At 38.4% G+C, this 18,849-nt stretch overlaps 1 protein-coding gene across 1 annotated transcript; it reads left to right on the plus strand.

Annotated features, from left to right (window-relative positions):
• The first annotated feature begins 14,409 nt into the window (after positions 1 to 14,409).
• LOC146607915 (uncharacterized) lies at positions 14,410 to 18,447 on the plus strand. Its single transcript, XM_085348983.1, has 4 exons — positions 14,410 to 14,773; positions 16,130 to 16,225; positions 17,649 to 17,755; positions 18,396 to 18,447. The coding sequence occupies exons 1-4, from the start codon at positions 14,410 to 14,412 to the stop codon at positions 18,432 to 18,434; spliced, it is 606 nt and encodes a 201-aa protein (XP_085205109.1). The 3' UTR covers positions 18,435 to 18,447.
• Positions 18,448 to 18,849: the final 402 nt, after the last annotated feature.

Genomic DNA, 18,849 nt, shown 5'->3' on the forward strand with positions numbered 1-18,849 from the left:
GCACTTTATGTTGGAGTCGGCCAAGGATCTCTTGCTCGTCTTCAACTCGTTCAAAATGCTGCTGCCCGCCTCTTAACCCTTTAAGACCTACCATAGAACCAAGTTCGCCAGAGCTTATATTATATTTTTACATGCTGTGGAGCCATTTTTGGGAGCATTTCAAGTTGCTATACATCAATACAACCATTATAGCCCAAACTTTAATAATATGTCTGCATTAGGTGCATAGTAATTACATAAATTGCAAAAAAGTGCAATAAACTACAAAAAAATTGAAAATCGTTTTTGTTTTTTTAACATATATTTCTAGTTAGAGAAATTTAAGAGGCTTATCCCTCAAAACTGTAAATACAAAAAAGTTACACAAACTAGTTTCCCACCACAGGAAATTTATTTTGAGTGTCTTCATAGTTTTATTTTTGAAATACACCAATTTTTATATACTGCAGGAAAAACGAAAATAAATATTATAGTGCAAATTTGCAAAATAACAGCATATGCATCAAAATAAACTATTTCCAGCAGTGCAATATGAGTCTTAAGAATCCCAGAAACGACACAGAAAGTCATAAAGTCAAACATAACTTTTTAAAACACATAACAAGTAAAACACAAGCTCATAAGGCCCCGATCGTAAAAAACTACATTTCCGCAAAATGACGTCACTTCCGGTTTCGGGCAGGTCATGCGGTCATGTGATAGTTCGCGCTGATGGACGTAGGAAGTGTTACAAACAGCTGATGGATCGGCGAAGCGTGTTTCTGGAATATCATGTTTTTGTTGCTGCAAGTGATTTTTATGCAGTTTTTGCAAAGCTATATGTGGAAGGAAACTGTGACCTAGGACAAGCTGATGGCATAAGATGTAAGTACAACTCCTCCAGTTTCATATGCAAAAAAAATTATTGCGCTAGCTTACTTGGTTGCAGAGCTACCGGGATTTAAAAATAGTTACGCAAAACAGAGCGTGCCCGCTCCGATCGGCTGTAAAGGGTTGACTGGTATCCACAGGCATGAACATATCTCACCTATCTTGTCCTCTTTTCATTGGCTTCCTGTTTATCACAGAATTAATTTCAAAGTCTTAACACTGGTCTATAAATGCCTTAATGGTCTTGCTCCCCCATACCTTTCCGAGTTACTTCAGCCTTATATTCCTTCACAGACCCTCAGATCAGCTGACCAGCTGCTGTTGGTTGTCCCAAAATCAAGGCTCAAACGTAGAGGAGAACGAGCCTTTTCAATTATGGCCCCAAAACTTTGGAATATGCTCCCTTTAAATATTAGACAGGCATCTTCGTTTCCTGATTTTAAAACGCTTTTGAAAACACACCTTTTTTCGATAGCGTTCAGACTGGGGTGAGTTGATATGTTTTTTATGTGTTTTATTATGTTTTATGTGAGTGTCAGTGGTTTTATCTTGTGTTTTACCCTTTGTTTCTGTACATCACTTTGGGCAAACCTTTTGTTTTTAAATGCGTTATATAAATAAATTGGATTTGGATTTGGATAATACAAAGATGGGATGTAATTGGGTCTGTAGGCTGTGAGTTCTCCCTCTGCAGATTAAAGGTGACACAACCCAGATTAAAGTGATTTACCCGCATATTAATCCAGACTATCCCTCTCCCTCTCTGTTCTATACACTTCTCTGTCTAGTTATCACTTTATCTTTTTCTCTATATTTCTTCCTTAGTTTTCTCTCACTTATTAATTAATCTTGGTGAACATATATTGTGTAATGAATAGAAACACATTTCTTCTCTTACAGTAAGATCTTTCTCTGTCTCTGATATGTACCTTTGTGAAACAAACACATTGCAATGTGGAGAGAACATCGCAGTGAAACACCAGGACCATTTCTGAATTGTGGACACCGCCTTTACAACACAGACAAAGAACATTTCACAAACTCTTACATGTTGGCCCCTCTCACGGGGGGGCTATACCTCCTCCCTCACAGAGAGAATTATGACCTTGTTTTCTGCTTAGCCTTCACCTAAGGATTTACATCCCTGATAAGCAGAAAGAGTCTCACTATCTGTTTAATGTCTCCCATTACAATGACCTCACTGTGTTAACTTTCCACATGCATGTAAACTAGTGACAGGAGTGCTCTTACTATGGTAAAGTGAGAAAGTGATATTACTGTAACTAATGTGATATAATTATATATATGTGATTAATATATGAGAAAAGAAATCTGCCACCACAATATCATTTAGAGAAAGAAAAGGAGAAGCTAGCTTGAATACAAGAATATACAAATATACGTAAAAACAGCACAGAAATGATAAGTGACAAAAAGGCTGACGTCCTAGAATAACATGTACTTCCTTGTGGTGCATGCTGGGTTTTTTTCCTGCTGCCTAACAGTGTAAACCAGAGACAAACCAGAGAAACTGTTACAGCCCTGTTGAATCTGCTGTGTGAGGCTGTGTCCTGCTGCTCTTTCTAACTCACTCAGATAACAATTCTCCACTCAGCAATCAGCACTGAGGGCAAAGCTGGTGAGTTCTTTGAAATATCCTGCTGATTTATCTATTTATTTATTTTTATTTAATGAACGTTATCCCTGGGGCGCAGGGTGGCTGTGGCTACAATGTAGCTTGCCATCACCAGTGTGTGAATGTGTGTGAATGGGTGGATGACTGGATGTGTAAAGCGCTTTGGGGTCCTTAGGGACTAGTAAAGCGCTATATAAAAATACAGGCCATTTACCATTTGTTTTCTGATTCTTGTCTGTAGTTCAGTTTTTCATCAATGAAAAGCAAATAAAATGTATAGTTGTAGAAAGAAAACAATAGCGGCACTAACACACATGATAAAACATGAATCAAAAATGTCAAATAATTTGATTTATTTACTGTATATCCATTTTGAAAAAATAGAAAAGTCTTGGAATGTGTATATATTTTTTTCTCTCTATTTTAAATAACCCCAAACTCATTTTTATGTGATTCTTGTTTTCAGTGAGCTTAATAACAAAGCTGATATGTTTGAAGTTTTTAAAACACATTTTAAAGGTGTCAAAATTGTTGGTCATGAGCAGAAATGTTGCTGAAACAGTTCAGAGCTGTTTCTACATTGAAATATGTGAATTTATCCTTGAGGTGAACAGGTCAGGATATTTCCTAAAGCTGGAAAAAAAAAGAAACAGCCTGAAACACTAACTGGTAAGACAACAGGAAGTAGTTATTTAAAGGTAATGCACAGTGAATGTTTCATCTCAGATACTTCAATGGGTGATTCCATCATGCTACTTCACTATGCATGGCACTGCAAAGAAATCTGTGTTTCAAGTGGAACAGTTCCCTTATTTTGCTGATCTTCTTGCTTTCCTTTCTCATTAAAGTTTTACGTCTCTTTCCTGTCACGATCTGCAATAACAGATCACATGGGAGTTGTGGTGTGCGGACCCAAAAGCAGAAGAAAAAAAAGGTGGAACTGAACTTTAAGGAAATGCGAGCGTTTATTGTGGCTAAAAACAAAAACATAAGCCAAATGAAGGAAATAACCAGGGGGGAAACTAACATAAAACTCGAACCAGGAAAACTAAGTACAAGAAAGCTGGAATGCCTGGAACAGAGAGCAGGGAATGGAACACGCAGACTAAGACATACTTGACTCTGTCATAATTGTCTTTTCTTCTGTAAATGCTGATTGTATGATGCATTACAGGAAGTCTGGGTCTGAGTGGGAAGCTATAGCTTTACAGCACAACCACGCCTTGTGGAAAAGTTGAGACTCTTAACTGAGAATGCATTAATCTAACATTTAGATCAGATATCGACCAAATCCTGACTAGAATATCTGAATTTAATATTGGTAACCAGGGGCGATTTTAGCCCATTTTTGAATGAATCAAATCACCCCCAAAGATTTCTTACTTTTTTGACTTTTTTTTGACAATATTTGCTGTTTGTGTGACACACTACTAAAAATATAAAAAGCAAAAAAAAAAAAAAACTGTACTTGTTTGAGACATAACATTTTAACAACGGTTAAAACAATGGTTAGCTTCAGCTCGCCTCTCCCCTACTCTGGCTCTAGCACCGTTGCTGCCAGAGCGATGGTGGCTGAGACGCAGCAGAGCGGAGGTGTAAGTGCCTGGCTTAAAACAGGACATATTAGCTGCATTTAACCTTCAGTTACTCTTTATATAGTTGGTAGGAGTCAGACCATGTTTCTTTTTAGCTGAAAAACATTACACCCACCCAGGTAACCTGCTGTGTTAAAAACTTGTTTTCTGACAATGTTTGCTACCCTACAATCCGTCCTGTTCTGTAGTAAATTCAGCAACATTTCATTGTCCTGTTGCTCCCATTGAAATTTATACAGCCTATTTAAAATCTAAAACGTAGCCTACTGTTGTTACCACTGCCCTGTTAGAAATGGATACTAACTAGCTAACTGACTGAATGCCAATTAACCTTATAACTCCTGTTGTGTGTGTGTGTGTGTGTGTGTGTGTGTGTGTGTGTGTGTGTGTGTGTGTGTGTGTGTGTTTGTGTACAGCGAGACAGCCATGTTTATAAGGGATATAAGGAAGTTTTTTCAAAAAAAGGAGCCACATTCAGGTAAAAGTGTAAAATCAAACGATCCGTTAATCAAGAATAATGTTGGATCAGTGTTTCAATATTTATATCTTTTATTAGATGTTTATGCGGTTTGGTTATTTGCCTTTTGGTTGAAAGTACACTGAGAGAGGACTATCATTAGTGATCTTAGTAGTATTTTTTTTCATATTAATGTAATTTTTCATCTAATTGAATACAATCTATTTGTGTATGATTGTCAGTCCAAAGAGGGAGAGAGGAAAGAGGGAACATGAGGAGAAAGTACAATGTCAGGAAGAACCAGGTAAGAAAACAGACAGGGAACAGTGACAGGCACAACAGAAACTGTTAAACTGAAAAAGAGAAAAAACTGATTTCACACAATCTGGAAGTTGTGTCCTCCCTATATTAAAGCTGCTATACAGAATCTGCAAAACAAACTGGGTTGAAGCATTTTTGACCCTCTTTAACAACATTCCAACAAAACATTATCATTGATTGCGGAGATTAAAATTAATAATATATTTTTATGTGGTTCAGCCACAACTCTACTAAAACCTCAGCCAGTAATAGGTCGGCCAACTTTTGTACCGTCCAGTTGTCTGTATGACTGCCGCAGTACGTACATCACATTTGCACACTATCAGAAAGTGCCAAACAGCCCTGGTGGAGTGAGGAGCTGTAAAGAGGAGCAGATGCTCTGTTTATATTCTACAAATGTTTTAAGCTTGTTTCAAAGATTCTGTACTGCAGCTTTAAATGTTTTCCAAAAGCACACATACACTTATCAGTGTTTCTCAAACTTTTTACAGTGTGTACCACCTGATAAAAATGTCAAGCTCTCCTAAGTACCACTATGAAAGCATGAAAGTCATAAATCTTACAACACAAAATTATTATTATTAAATTAGCAAAATTATTATCTGCAGTAAAGATTTTTTCATACATTTTATATATTCTACTACAGGCAAAGTTGCCTCCATTTTTATAGTTTTTTTAAATTAATATTTTGTAAACATTTAAGGATGCAGGGACTGACAGAGACAGGGAAGAAGTCTCATCGTGACGTGTAAAGTTTGCCTGGCTGGGCAGCTCTCTGGGTGCTCAGCACCCCCAAAGCTCTAATCCTAGAATCACCCCTGCTGGTAACAAAACAAATTTAAGACCAGTCCATTCAGTTAAATCACTTTCAGGCATTTATTGGACAGATGGTAAGATAATGTGTTCTGGCTCTTAATTTTGTTTAATTTTTACTGTGTGCAGAGAGAGGTGCACTCAGTGACATCTGTCTGTCATATTTGCTTTGTTTTGTTTGTGTGCACAGTACTGAGAAAATAGTCACAGTACTATGTTCCTGTAATTAACACAGATGAGTAAACCCCTTCATGTGCCTGCAAAACTCTCTCCGTCAGTTCAATTTATTAAAGAAGCCAAATGAGAGGCTAATGTGTACTTATTTTAAAAATGAGAGATCTTATTTATGTAATCACACACTGAAACATAAACCTGCCTCACCACTGCTGCTTTCAATAGATCACATTCCTGAAGAAACAGGAATATTGGAAAAATTAGCAGCTATCTTTAAAAAATAGATAGGACCCGTTTTAGTCAGTAACCAGGTTTTGTAAGATAAAATTAAGTCATATCTTGGTCAGTTATTAAAGCATGTACTAAGAGGCTTTGAAGAGTGAAACGTAACTGTTGAAGAATCCACATTTAACTGTTTCTTTTGTCTTTGATTCAGTTGAGGATACTTCAATAAAAATTCTTTCTTTGTAATTTTGTTTGCTGACATTTTTTTTTACTGGCCTCTGATTGATGTAGACAGGTGTCATTACTGGTGAATTATTTTCTTTTACTAAATCTATGTTTATCTTTAGCCAGCAGTTTCAGAATTTATTTAATGTCAGCTGCTCTGGTCCCTGGAAGACAATGGACAATAGCTGATGTATTGTCTTGCTTTCCATTTTCTCAAAATTGAGTCGCCAATAACCAGAGTTTGTTTCTTCCTCGTAGATGTTTCACCAACTGGGAAAAAGCTCTTTGAAACGTGAACAGACTGGTAGTGTGCCAGCACAGAGGCTTCTATTTAGGACTACACTGCACCCATATCCTCATCCAGCCAGCCTGAGTTCCTGGATGCTCAGGACATTCTACTCTGAACTAATGTTAACTAAGGTACCTTTGCTTACAGAGACTAATGGATATTGACCACATACAGGACTTTCGAGGGTGGGGAACTAGGTCTCTAATTCACTTAGTCTTTCCTCCACAGCTACAAACAGCCCACATTTATTACAAGTATCTTAATTGTTAAAGGAGGCCTTGGCGTAAAATGCTTGTAAATTCAGTAGAAATCTAGTAATAGAAGTCATAAAGTCCATGCTTGTGGTAGTATTAATAGCAGTAGTAGCAGGATCGTGAGTAGTTCTAGGTAGTCCGAAGACGTGCAATTAGTGGGGTTAGGTTAATTGGTGCCATAGCCGTGAATGTAAATGCAAACGACTGTCTGTCTCTCTGGCTACGTCCACACTAATGCATTTTTGTTTGAAAACGCATCGTTTTCTCCTTGGCCTCCCGTCCACACTGAGACGGCGTTTTCGCTCAAGGAAAATGCAGCGTTTTGAAAACGCTTTACAAAACGCAATGATTTGAAAACGGTGTTTTCGCGTCACAGTATGGACCGTGAAAACGAAGACTTTCTAAAACAATGACGCATGTTAGTTATATGATGCAGTCACATGATCAATTAAACTAAGATAGCGGAGGGCATTATACAGCAGTTGTTTTGTTTGCTCTCAATTTTGACAGCCCTATTAAAGATTAATATCAGTCTGTACATGCTCCAGATAGCTTTTCTTCGATTTCTTTAACTCTCTCTCTCTTTCAACTCTGCGAAAATGACTGTAAACGCTAGTGTGGACGCGGAGCATTTCAGACAAAAACGCCGTTATAAATTTATCCGGGCTAGTGTGGACATAGCCTCTGTGTTAGCCCTGCTTGCCCCATCCCTAAGCCTATGGTAGGATTTACGGCAGCACTATGTGACCGAACTGGATATAAAAATAATGATGTTTTTGCTTGTTTCCATTGTTTATGCCATGACTTGTTTCCTGAAAAAAAAAAGTGTATTATGTAAAACTAAAGTCGGCAAAGGGAAGTGATTTAATGTGGTCATCATGTACAGCTTACAAGGAAAACACGACTACTCAGAAAGAGCTGTTTTTTTCATTATTTGTCATGATCAATATGGAGCAACTGTTGTTCTCAATAATTAGAATAGTAGAAGTCCCATTAATAGAACAAATAGAGGGGTAGACTAATTATAGATGTAGTAAACTTTCTAAAAGTGCTGATTCTTGTTTGTGTTTGTGGAAAGACTTTTACTTTCTTGCAAGAATTCTATGGAATAACTGTAAAAAATAACACAGTAAAAGGTCAGTAATTTCATGTGGTAATCGTACACAATGTTCCACACATACTCCAAATGATGTCACTAAAATTTTGTTGTCATCATTTCCTGATCAAAGTACCTGGATTTAACTTGTCTCCTCAGGTCCTCTTTTAAAGGCCAATTCATATATAAAATGATCCCTTCAAGGCCCATCACTCTGGATCTGCTGGTGTTTACAGTGCAGCTGAACACAAAGTCATTAATATTCCAGATACTGATGATCATTACACATGTGTACAAATAAGTCGATTATGTACTACAGAAGGGGCAACATGGTGGGTAGCACCGAGCGGTTAGGTCCTGGGTTTGAATCCACCATCTGGCCGTGGCCTTTCTGTGTGGAGTTTGCATGTCCTCTGCAGGTCCTCCGGCTTCCTCCCATAGTCAAAAGATGTGCTTTGTGTGGTTTGATTAATTGGTTATGAATTGAATGGTTGTCTATCTCTCTGTGTTAGCCTGCGACAGACTGGCGACCTTTCCAGGGTGTACCCTGACTAGCAGACCTAGAAGTACAAGATAGAGTTGGGTCTGTAGTGTCAGTACTACCAAATGGTGTAGTACGTGTTTTGGCAGTGTTATAGTAGTAGAAAATGTGCCACCTCATTGAAGTTATTATCTACTTTGATTTGTTTTACTTAATATGTGTATGAATGTGTTTCTGCAGTAACAGCTTGGAGACAAGAGGTGGAGCCACTTGATCAGCTGGGACATGATGAGCTGACTGATTGTGTGAAACAGGAAGTGTAGAGCAATAATTTGTCAATCACATCAGAGCTGAGCTGCTTTCAGACGACTCCGTCTTGTTGTGGATGCTGAAGCTGATCATGGTTCTCCTGTGGATGATCCTGTTGGTGGTTCTGCTCTGTGCAGAGGCCGAGAACGTGATTCTAACTCTAACCTGCTCTTATGGCAGTTCAGGTAAACACTGGTACAGTCAGTTCAGATGATGCATCAGGTGCAATGTGTCACTTACAGTTTCTATGTACTGCTTTTTGATTTTGAAGCCAACGTTTAATTCTGAGAAACACAGAGTGATTGGATTGACTGAAGGACATTTTTTATGCTGTGCACATGTTCTGCCTCATCTCATATAAGCACCCAGCTTCTTTTACAAAAAAAAAGAAAGCTTCTAAGTTGCAATGTGTAAAAATAAAGCAGCAAATAAAGTACTTTATTTTCAGGTGGTAACAATGATCAGTAGGACCTCACTTAAATAATTTTACTGAAGCTTAAATGATGACAGAGCTGTAGGAATGAACTCTAATCTATAAAAGCACCATTATGCACTAACACACATGTGGAAGAAGACGTTCTTATCAACTCAGAGCCTCCAAGTCCAGCAGCAAACGTGCTGAGATTGAACTTTCTTCCCTTTCATTGTTTTAGTGTTTCAGTATGTTGGAGCTCCCTGCTGCAGGTCCACCTGAGTCAGAGTGTCATGGAGACATTCATGATCTGATCAGCCTATGAATGACTGGCTGTTTAAACCAATCAGGAGAGTGCTGCGTCTGAAGGCTGAGACCTTAAAACAGTTAACTTTCTTGCATTTGTATTAAGCTGTGTGGGTGATAATTGATTTTTAAGCAAAAGAGTTAAGTCCCTATTTTAAAATATATTTCAATCAGTGCTCCCACTCAGCTGATGGTTTTCAGTTGGAAAACCATCATTGTTGGCTGCAGCTGAGTGTGAGGTGACTGGCATGGTGATTGTGTCATGATTCTCAAGTGGAAACGTGCAGAGTACCCACTTCTAACTGGGTAAAAGATGTTGTTTCAAGTGAAGTTTTAGGGAAATCGGAGCAGAAACTTATCAGACAGACTGGTGCAGCATGTGAAGTGGGGGGGACTCTGCGCCACTCTGTGGTGCTGAAGAGAGAGCTGTGCTTACCATTGGAAAGAAAATGGGCCCTAGACCTGGAAGTTGCAGCTGGACTGGACATCTCTCTTAAGGGGAGCTAGCTTAACTACCACTCAGTAAATGTGTTGTTTCTCTCGTTTTGTGGTTGTGTCCTGTTGACAAATGCTGGGACAAAGCTGAGGAAGACAGCATTTTTTTTATCATGTAGGATGAGTTTGTTATTGGTTTACGGCTGTTGGTTTACCTGCTCAGGTTCAGGTTGCGTGTGCGTGTCCATAGTTCAGCTGACCTTCGCCCTGCTAGGCTAAGTAAACAGTCTTCCAGCCAACCCAGGTGGCCTTGCATGGAATGGGAAGGAACAGACTAAACACAGTCGTTATCAGGGTGTTTTGTTCAGCTCTGGCCTTGCAGCTGGCGCCAGAGGGGTATCCGCATAAGTGATGGTATTTTTTACTTTATTGCGAACAGCTCATATGAATTTCAAAGCAGTTCTACAGTCCAACACTGGTCTCTCAATCTCCCGTTGGAGAGCCGCGAGCTTGCGTTCTGTGATGTTGTCATTTCTTGTGCTCAAGCAGCCAATTTCTGAGAACTCACGGCAGTGTGCCTCCCCGAGATGTCATCCGATGAAGTATGAAGCTGTTAGAACCCACATTAACCCACATGCCACACTACTGCCTGGAAGTGGTAAAGTTTTAGTTCCTGTGCGACATTAAGGGGATTTGTTTTCGGTTTTGGTTTTGTTTGTGTTTTTCAGACGTCACACTGACTGAAGTCACCATGTAAAGTAGGAAGTGTAGAGCACTTCTGTGTCAGAGTCCATCAGAGCTGAGCTGCTTTCAGACGACTCCGTCTTGTTGTGGATGCTGAAGCTGATCATGGTTCTCCTGTGGATGATCCTGTTGGTGCTTCTGCTCTGTGCAGAGGCCGAGAACGTGACCGAGGTCAGAGGAGAGCTGGGGACCAATGTCACTCTAACCTGCTCCAATCAGACATCAGACCCACACTGGTACATGGAGATCCACAGTCAGTTCAGAGCAGGTATCGGCCGCAGTTTTTCCTCAGCAGGCTCTACCTACTGCTCTCCTGGTTTTGAAACCAAGTTCTCAATCACGGGAAACAAACTGATAATTAAAAACTTGACAGCAGAGGACTGCAGGCTTTACTTCTGTGGCATCAAGAGAGATGGCAGCATTCATTTTGTGGAATCTTTCCACCTCGTCTCAAGTAAGTAGCCAAGTTTTTTTTTTTTTTTTTTGGTTTGTTTTTTTTTTTTTGCTTATTGCTGTAAAACATATGAACATATGACTAACAAATGATTAGTTAGTTCTCAGGCTTTATGACGTATTTGCAGAAAAGCAGGTTTTGAGCAGGCTAACAGGATTTCTCTTTTCTGTTTTGCATGTTTTAACTTGTTATCTATTACCACGTTCTTTACTTTTTGCATTCGCTCTGTTCTCATGTCTGACCTTCATAGTCATTAGTATTAGTAAGTGTGAGAATGAATGCAAATGGAATGAGATCATGTGTTATTTTTTTCACATCCAAACTTCCCACCATTTGTTTTGACTCAAACTCTCCTCTGTGAAGGTCCAGCGTGGTGGGTTTTAACATGTCCTGAGATACTGTAAAAGAAAACTTTGGCAGTGAGAACCTAACAAGTAATAACTCAACTTGTGAGCTTGATATATTTTTCTTTTTCCTTTTTTGGAACTTACACTGGGTACAAAAAAGTTCCTTGCAGCTTCAAGGTTGGATTTCATAAGGCAAACTGCTGCACCTATTCTGATTTCCTTGATTTCTTGAGTGAAAGCGATCCTTTCTTTGGATAAAAAGAATAAAAAGAAATTAATAATTAACACAAAAACCCCAGCAGAGCAATAAGATGGTGTATTGATACAGGTAACTAGATGGGTTTTTTGTTGTTGTTGTTTAAAGAAATAAGAGTTTTTTCTATCATGGCTGTATACTACCTTATATATCTGATATATGAAAAGTATGTTTTTCAATGAAAATTTATAGATGGTGGGCGTGTTTCAAGTTGCTGATTTGTAACTATAACATGTTCTCAGTTGATCTTTTTGCCTCTTTGTTTCCAGATGTCATTGTTCCTCCCAACGACCCACAGAACGACTGCTATAAGAGTCACCTCATCATCATCTGTGTCTCAGAATGACAAAGGCAGCCACTAATAATCAGTGAGTGTGTCACAGTAGATAAATTTAGCACATTTTCTAACTTCAGATCACAGTATCTAATGTTTGAATAGATGTTTCTGGCAGCACATATTAGAAGTGTTGGTCAAACTTCAGTCCGTATTTCTTTTAATCATTTTGCACTTTGACCAATCACTCTTACAAGTGAGGAAGCAGCTTTATACTGTCAGCGACTGCACAGAAATCTGTGTATTATAAGAATATATCTGGATCTGTACATCTGGATAAACAAGAAGTGACTCACAGCTCTGTTGGCAGGTTTTGTCATCATATTGCTGTGCTTGAAGAGGAGAAAATGCTACGACTGATGCTTCAGGTCACATCTGTAATGCTACAGAGCTACTGCGGGCTGTGCAGGTAAGTAAAAACTGTGACTGCTAACAAAACTGATGCTGTGTGTGCTGCATAAACCATGACTACTGACAGTACTGGTACTAGGATCACTCTCTATAATGTTTAAAAAATGTTCGGCTGCTATGATGAACATTAACAGGCATTAAGTCGTAATGACAAAATGGAAATATGCATGTGATGTCTTCTGAAATTAATAGAATCTAAAACAGCTTTGTTCATTTAAGATTCCTGGTCATTTATGTTTGCTGCTTCAGATCATCCAGGTGTGCGTTATCACAGTCATACAGTTTTCCCAAGACAGGACGTTCCAACAAATTCACCCCAGTCCACCATGCAATAGTATCCTCCTCTGTCACACTGATCTTCTCTGAGGTCTTCTTCTTTTCCTCTTTTACTGCCTGGCAGCTCCATATTTAACATAATTTGTCCAATATATCTACTACCCATCCTCTATGTGCGCCCAAAACATCTCAGCCTTGTCTCTATAACTTTTGATTTACCCCATTATTAATGTTTTCATGTGCATTTGGATGAGCTGCATCAGGGACAAACATAATCAAAGTAATGCGACATCACAGCCTCTCTAGCTTTAGCTCCAAACCGCTCAGCCTGAACTGTCCCTCTGATATACTCATTTCTCAGCCATCATCTCCCAACTGTACATCAGCAGGTCTCACTGTGGTTGGGTTAAAGTCATACAGAAATGGTTACTTCAAATTATTGCTCCTAAAGTTGCTTCTGTGAGCTATTAAATCATGAATTATATTTAGTTTTTCACAAAACTCCTTCCAGCTTCCAGTGGGCTCAGCAAACACTTTTCTGGTGGGTTTATGGCCTCAGGAGCTCCTTTCAGGTCTTACTGAATAAAACATGATGTTCATTTAGGAAGTCATGGTAACATTAGTGCAGAAAGAATGAAAAGCAGGGCATAACTTAGGGCAGGGCTGGTGCCTTACTCAATTGTGAGGTATGGTTTCTTCAGGAACACCAGTGTTTTGGCACGAAAAACATGATGATCAAGTCAAATGAATGAGATGAACCAGGGTCAAAATATTATCTTCAAAGCCAAAGTGAAGCAGCAAAAACCTCATTTTTCCTAATATAGACTTGAGTCTGGCTCTAAAAAAGACAGTTGCCCACAGACCCACATGTTAAAATGCTAAAAAGTTTTGATCTCTATAGCTATTTTACTCCTTCAGTGTTGCTGCTAACGCTGCAAAGACTATCACTGTAGCTATTAAAAGTTACAGTGATAGTAGTAATACTATCTAATAGTACTACTTGTACTACCCTGTACTGATTACTCATTTTCTGTTTCAGGGTAGGCGACCCTCTTTCAGCAAGACATCACGGGATTTGATTCATTCATTTCATTTTTTCATGTGTAGTATCAGTACACAGTATATTTCATGATTTGTTGTAACAGTATTAAAAAGTAATTTGTCTGCTTCCACTTTGTTTCACTGTTTAATAAAAATTACATTTATTACAATGTAATATTTGTTCTTTTAATCCATATTTCTATTTCTAATCTATTTCTTGACCGTGGGAACATTTAAGAAGATCAGAAGACACCGTACAATTTAAAATGAGCCTTTTATGTCATGTAGCAGCCAGTCCAAAAAACAAAACAAAAAAGCTGTTACTTTAAACATGTCACTGTCATCTCTGGTACAATGATTTTGCTGTTAAAGTTGCTGTTGTTCTCATTACTAGCGTCACTACTGCAGTATTGTCATTAAATCATTGAGCTGCAGAAAACAGTTGAATATCTCTAATACTAAACCAAGCTACTGCGTTTAAGCAAGGGTCAATGTAATTCTACTTCCTGAGCGCTTGTTCGTTTTTGTGGTTTTTAAAAAAATCTGATGTCATATCAAGTGACCATCTGAAAAAGGAAGTGTAGAGCACTTCCCTCTTAGAATCACATCAGAGCTGAGCTGCTTTCAGACGACTCCGTCTTGTTGTGGATGCTGAAGCTGATCATGGTTCTCCTGTGGATGATCCTGTTGGTGCTTCTGCTCTGTGCAGAGGCCGAGAACGTGACCGAGGTCAGAGGAGAGCTGGGGACCAATGTCACTCTAACCTGCTCCAATCAGACATCAGAGATCCACTGGTACATGGAGATCCACAGTCAGTTCAGAGCAGGTATCGGCCGCAGTTTTTCTTCAGCAGGCTCTACCTACTGCTCTCCTGGTTTTGAATCCAAATTCTCAATCCTGGGAAACAAACTTGTGATTAAAAACTATACAGCAGAGGACTGCAGGCTTTACTTCTGTGGCATCAAGAGAGGTGGCAGCATTCATTTTGTGGAGACTTTCCACCTTTTGTTAGGTAAGTACCCAACTTTCAATTTACTTTATTGCTGCAAAACAAATTAGTTGGTGTTCAGATCGCATGATGTATTTGTAGAAATGCACATTTTGAGCTGTCTAACAGGAGTTTTGACTGTTTCAACATGTTTAGGAAAGCTGTGACCACATTCTTGCAGTAATGTGGGATGTATGTGAATATTTGTTCTTAACCTCTAACAATACCATTGGGCTATGGTGACAGTCTTTTAAGCCCATGTGCATGTGAGCATGGATAGACTCGTGGTATATGGCAATAAACACACATGTAAAATGGAAAATATGGCAAATGTGTTTGTTAACAATAAAATAAAATTGAGGGTCAAAAAGAGTTTTGTCTTCTTCATCAATACAGCAGTTATGCAACAGGAAAAAAAACTGATAATACTCAATAAGTAAAGCATTGTTTTACAATTATGGTGGCGATGAGGCTGAACAAGTGGTCTGTTTGTGGAAACGTCTACTTTTCATAAATCATCTTAATCTGGTCAACAGACATAAAACTTGTCTATAATCTACTGACTTGTGCTTTACTGATTACTTTGAGGTCACCATTGGATCTAGCTGGAGGTGAGGGTTTCAGTAGTATTGTAGTCATATGGTTCCTGATTCAGAATAATTTGACTTTGATGACCATTCTGTTGAAAATTATGAAATCAATACGTTGAGAAATGAGCTCAAGTGCTACATTGTCCCTCCCCCGCCCCCACAACCAATAGACAGCAGAAACTAAAAATTGGCCCTTCTTTCAAATGCCTCCACTAAAAAAGCATCAGAAGAGCTATTCTGCCGAATACTGCTGTCGTCACAGATGGTGTGAAAGTGTGCTTGACCATTGGTGTCTTGGCTCCATGGTAATACTAAACACAAATAAAAAAAATTAAAAAAAAACAGTCCTCTTTAGTCAAATTAGGATGAGTGGCGAGGAACTCGTGTCCCATTTGCTTTGTGTTTGTACTTCATGTGTGAGCATTAGATCAGGGCACCAACACCAGAAGACATCTCGTGCATATCTAAATAAGAACGAGTTGTATACTTACAGTTGGTAGGTAGCTGACGTTCTTGTTCGTGTGTCAATTAAATATTTTCCTTTTCTCTACATTTAAGTTGCCTCAGAAATCAAAGTTAATTTAACTTGTTAGTACCTTAGTTTGGATCACTGGTTGTGATTGGAGATGTGAATCTTCTGCACTGTTTTCAGAATAATTTGTCAACAAAATGCCCCGATTGGAAACTTTAATTATCATAACTGTAACGGTTCTAAAGAAATAAAACAATACTTTTTTTTCTTTTTTTCCATTGATTATCTCTCCTTTGTTCCTCTTTCATCTTTCTCCAGATGCCTCCAACAGCAACCTGCTGAAGGACTGCATCATGACTCAGTTCATCCTCATGATATCCGTCTCAGTTGCCGCTGTCATCATCCTGATAATGGGTGAGTGTGAGTGGAGATAAGTTTAGGAGATTCTGGTCTGAACTGTAAATACCGACATCCACTACTGGACGAGCCACACTATTCACCGATGAACACGACCCAAATTTATCTATCACAGCGTTCACTGGAGCTTTAAAAGCTGGTAATTTAAAAAAATAATAAAATAAAATGAAAAATGACTCACTGACATCTGTACTAAAGGAACAGTTAGGACACGAATACATGAGCTCAGCTACATGCTCTGTCCTCATATTGTGACCTCTGGTTTGGTAATATTTGCACAGACTTTTTGAGAAGAGCATACTAATAGTGTTAGTCACATTTAACCTGAGGCTTGTCGCCCATGATTAATTAATTTCAGTGCTCTGATGTGTTTTATGTATTTTTAAACATGATTCTATCTTTTCAAACACACTAAAGTTTGATATTTTAAGTATTTTCTGATTAACTTTGATCAAAAAGTTCTTTTAATATCAGGAAAAAGAGCCTCTACAAGAACACCCACATCCTTCATTGACTGAATCACAATCATAACACAATTTCTGATCTTTCATTAATGTCTGTTGTTAATCGACTGATCTGTTGCCCAGCAACCATTAGTAAATAGTAGAAATAACTGCTAGATAGTTTTTGTACACTATTTTCCTTATTTAGTTCTTTAACATAATATAATATAATATATATATATTTTTTCTTTCGAATATATCTCTAATTTAGGTTTTCTTGCTGAACCCTAATCGTCTGTGAATTTCCCCAGTGTGGGATTAGTAAGTTTATGTCTAGGAAAATGATGATGAGTCCATCATTTATAATTTGTGCCAATCCAAATCACTTAAAAAAGTATGTCAACAACATTCACCTTAGTGAACAATGCTGATCAAACGGAGTTCTTGTAGTTTGTATTTTTGACGTGGGTTTTATTTTTTATTTTGAGTTTTTGATTTCAAGTCAGTAAAGCTTCAGTTTGTTTGTTTTCTCTCATTTCAGTTTAGCTTTTCTAAGTTTCAGTTTTACTTTTAGTTCCCTTAAATATTGTGATATAGAGGACATTTATCATGGGATTTTCAGAACTTCAGAATAAACATTACAACCCAACCTCTCTCTGAAAAGCCAGTTAGTCATGTAGACACCCTGAGTCTCAGTGAAAAGATGAGACAAACCTCTTCAGAGAGGAAGTGTGGACAAAGATGTTCAAATTGACAAATAACCTGTATATTTTTGTTTTATTTTAGTGTTTCAGTAATTTTCTTTTGCTTGAATATCTTATTTGATTTATTTTGTTGTTGTTTTTTTATTTTACTTGACTAAATCATTTTGAGAATAGCAGCAGTATTCAGACCGGATCATATTCTTACATTCATTATGAGACATTCTGTCCTGACTGTGAGTTTGAAGGTGGAGTGACTCAATGATCTGTTGGCAGGTGGGGTTTTGGTACTGCTGTGTTCGAGGAAGAACAAAAGCAGCAAACAGGTGGAAGAGCCTTCAGCTCACATCTACGAGAACGCAGAAACACTGTGGGCTATTCAGGTAAACAAACCTTCCACTGTTACTGACAGAACTGATACTGTGAGTTTTAATTTTGCATTACAAATATTTTTCTAGCAACTCCACAATCCTATATATCTGTATATTTAACACAGAAGAGGATATCACATTACAATGCTGTGTCACAATATAAAATAGCATCATACTATAACAATCATAGTGTATGTGAATAGGTTTGTACGCTGTCTGCTTCCCATGGACAGTGTGTGGGTTTGCTACTCTAGTCAATTTAAACTGTATGAAGTCTTCATGGCCTTGAGTTTGCTCCATGTCCACACAGTTAGATGTAGCTGGCACCATTTAACCACACTTCAGACCGATTATGATCAGTTCAAAACACAGATACTAGTGCTGAAAATGTTCATTTTAGGCCTTCAACAAGGAACTTAACTAACCAGCCGTAGAGGTCAACGCATTATCTTTTTGAGCTGTGTAGCACTTTTCTACTCTGAGCACCCACAATGCATAGAATCTGCTGAGCCACAGTCACCCTAACATCTCTAAAAACTGTTTTATGTTTGCATCTGGTGATGACGCTGCTATTGGTACCTATGATATCAATACCACTGCTTAAAGTGCTAACACAATATTGCTTCTTCCCTATACTTATGTTGTGTTTCAGGGCAAGGTGATCCAGCCCTACCGAGCAAGACATCACTGAACGAGTTCTTTCAGACGCTACAAGACTTCATTTGTTGTATTTCATTGAAAAACATACAAACGTTTGCGCACGTTTCTTCTCTGCAGCAAATACATTAATTTTTTGTTAGTGCTGTCAGCGTTAATCTTGTTAAAATTATGTTAACGCCATAACCGCGTTAACACGACAAATCTGCATTAGCGAGTTAATGCGGATCGCCCCATGCTTGGGGCTGCGCAGTGTCAACGCATAGATTTTCATTTTAACGAGATTAACGCTGACAGCACTACATTTTGTGTATTATCAGGCTTGTTGGAAGACATCTGTCCACTTCAGATGTAAAACTTTCAAATCATATGGAAAGTTGTGTATCTTAAGCTGTCAAACGCTGTCAAGCTGGAATCTGAAAGCAGACAATGGTTCAAACTTTAAGGGT

Source organism: Diplotaxodon limnothrissa, linkage group LG23 (genome assembly GCF_057381915.1).
Source record: "Diplotaxodon limnothrissa isolate DT_005_m linkage group LG23, D_limnothrissa_male_GT1.1, whole genome shotgun sequence".
Classification (NCBI taxonomy): domain Eukaryota; kingdom Metazoa; phylum Chordata; class Actinopteri; order Cichliformes; family Cichlidae; genus Diplotaxodon; species Diplotaxodon limnothrissa.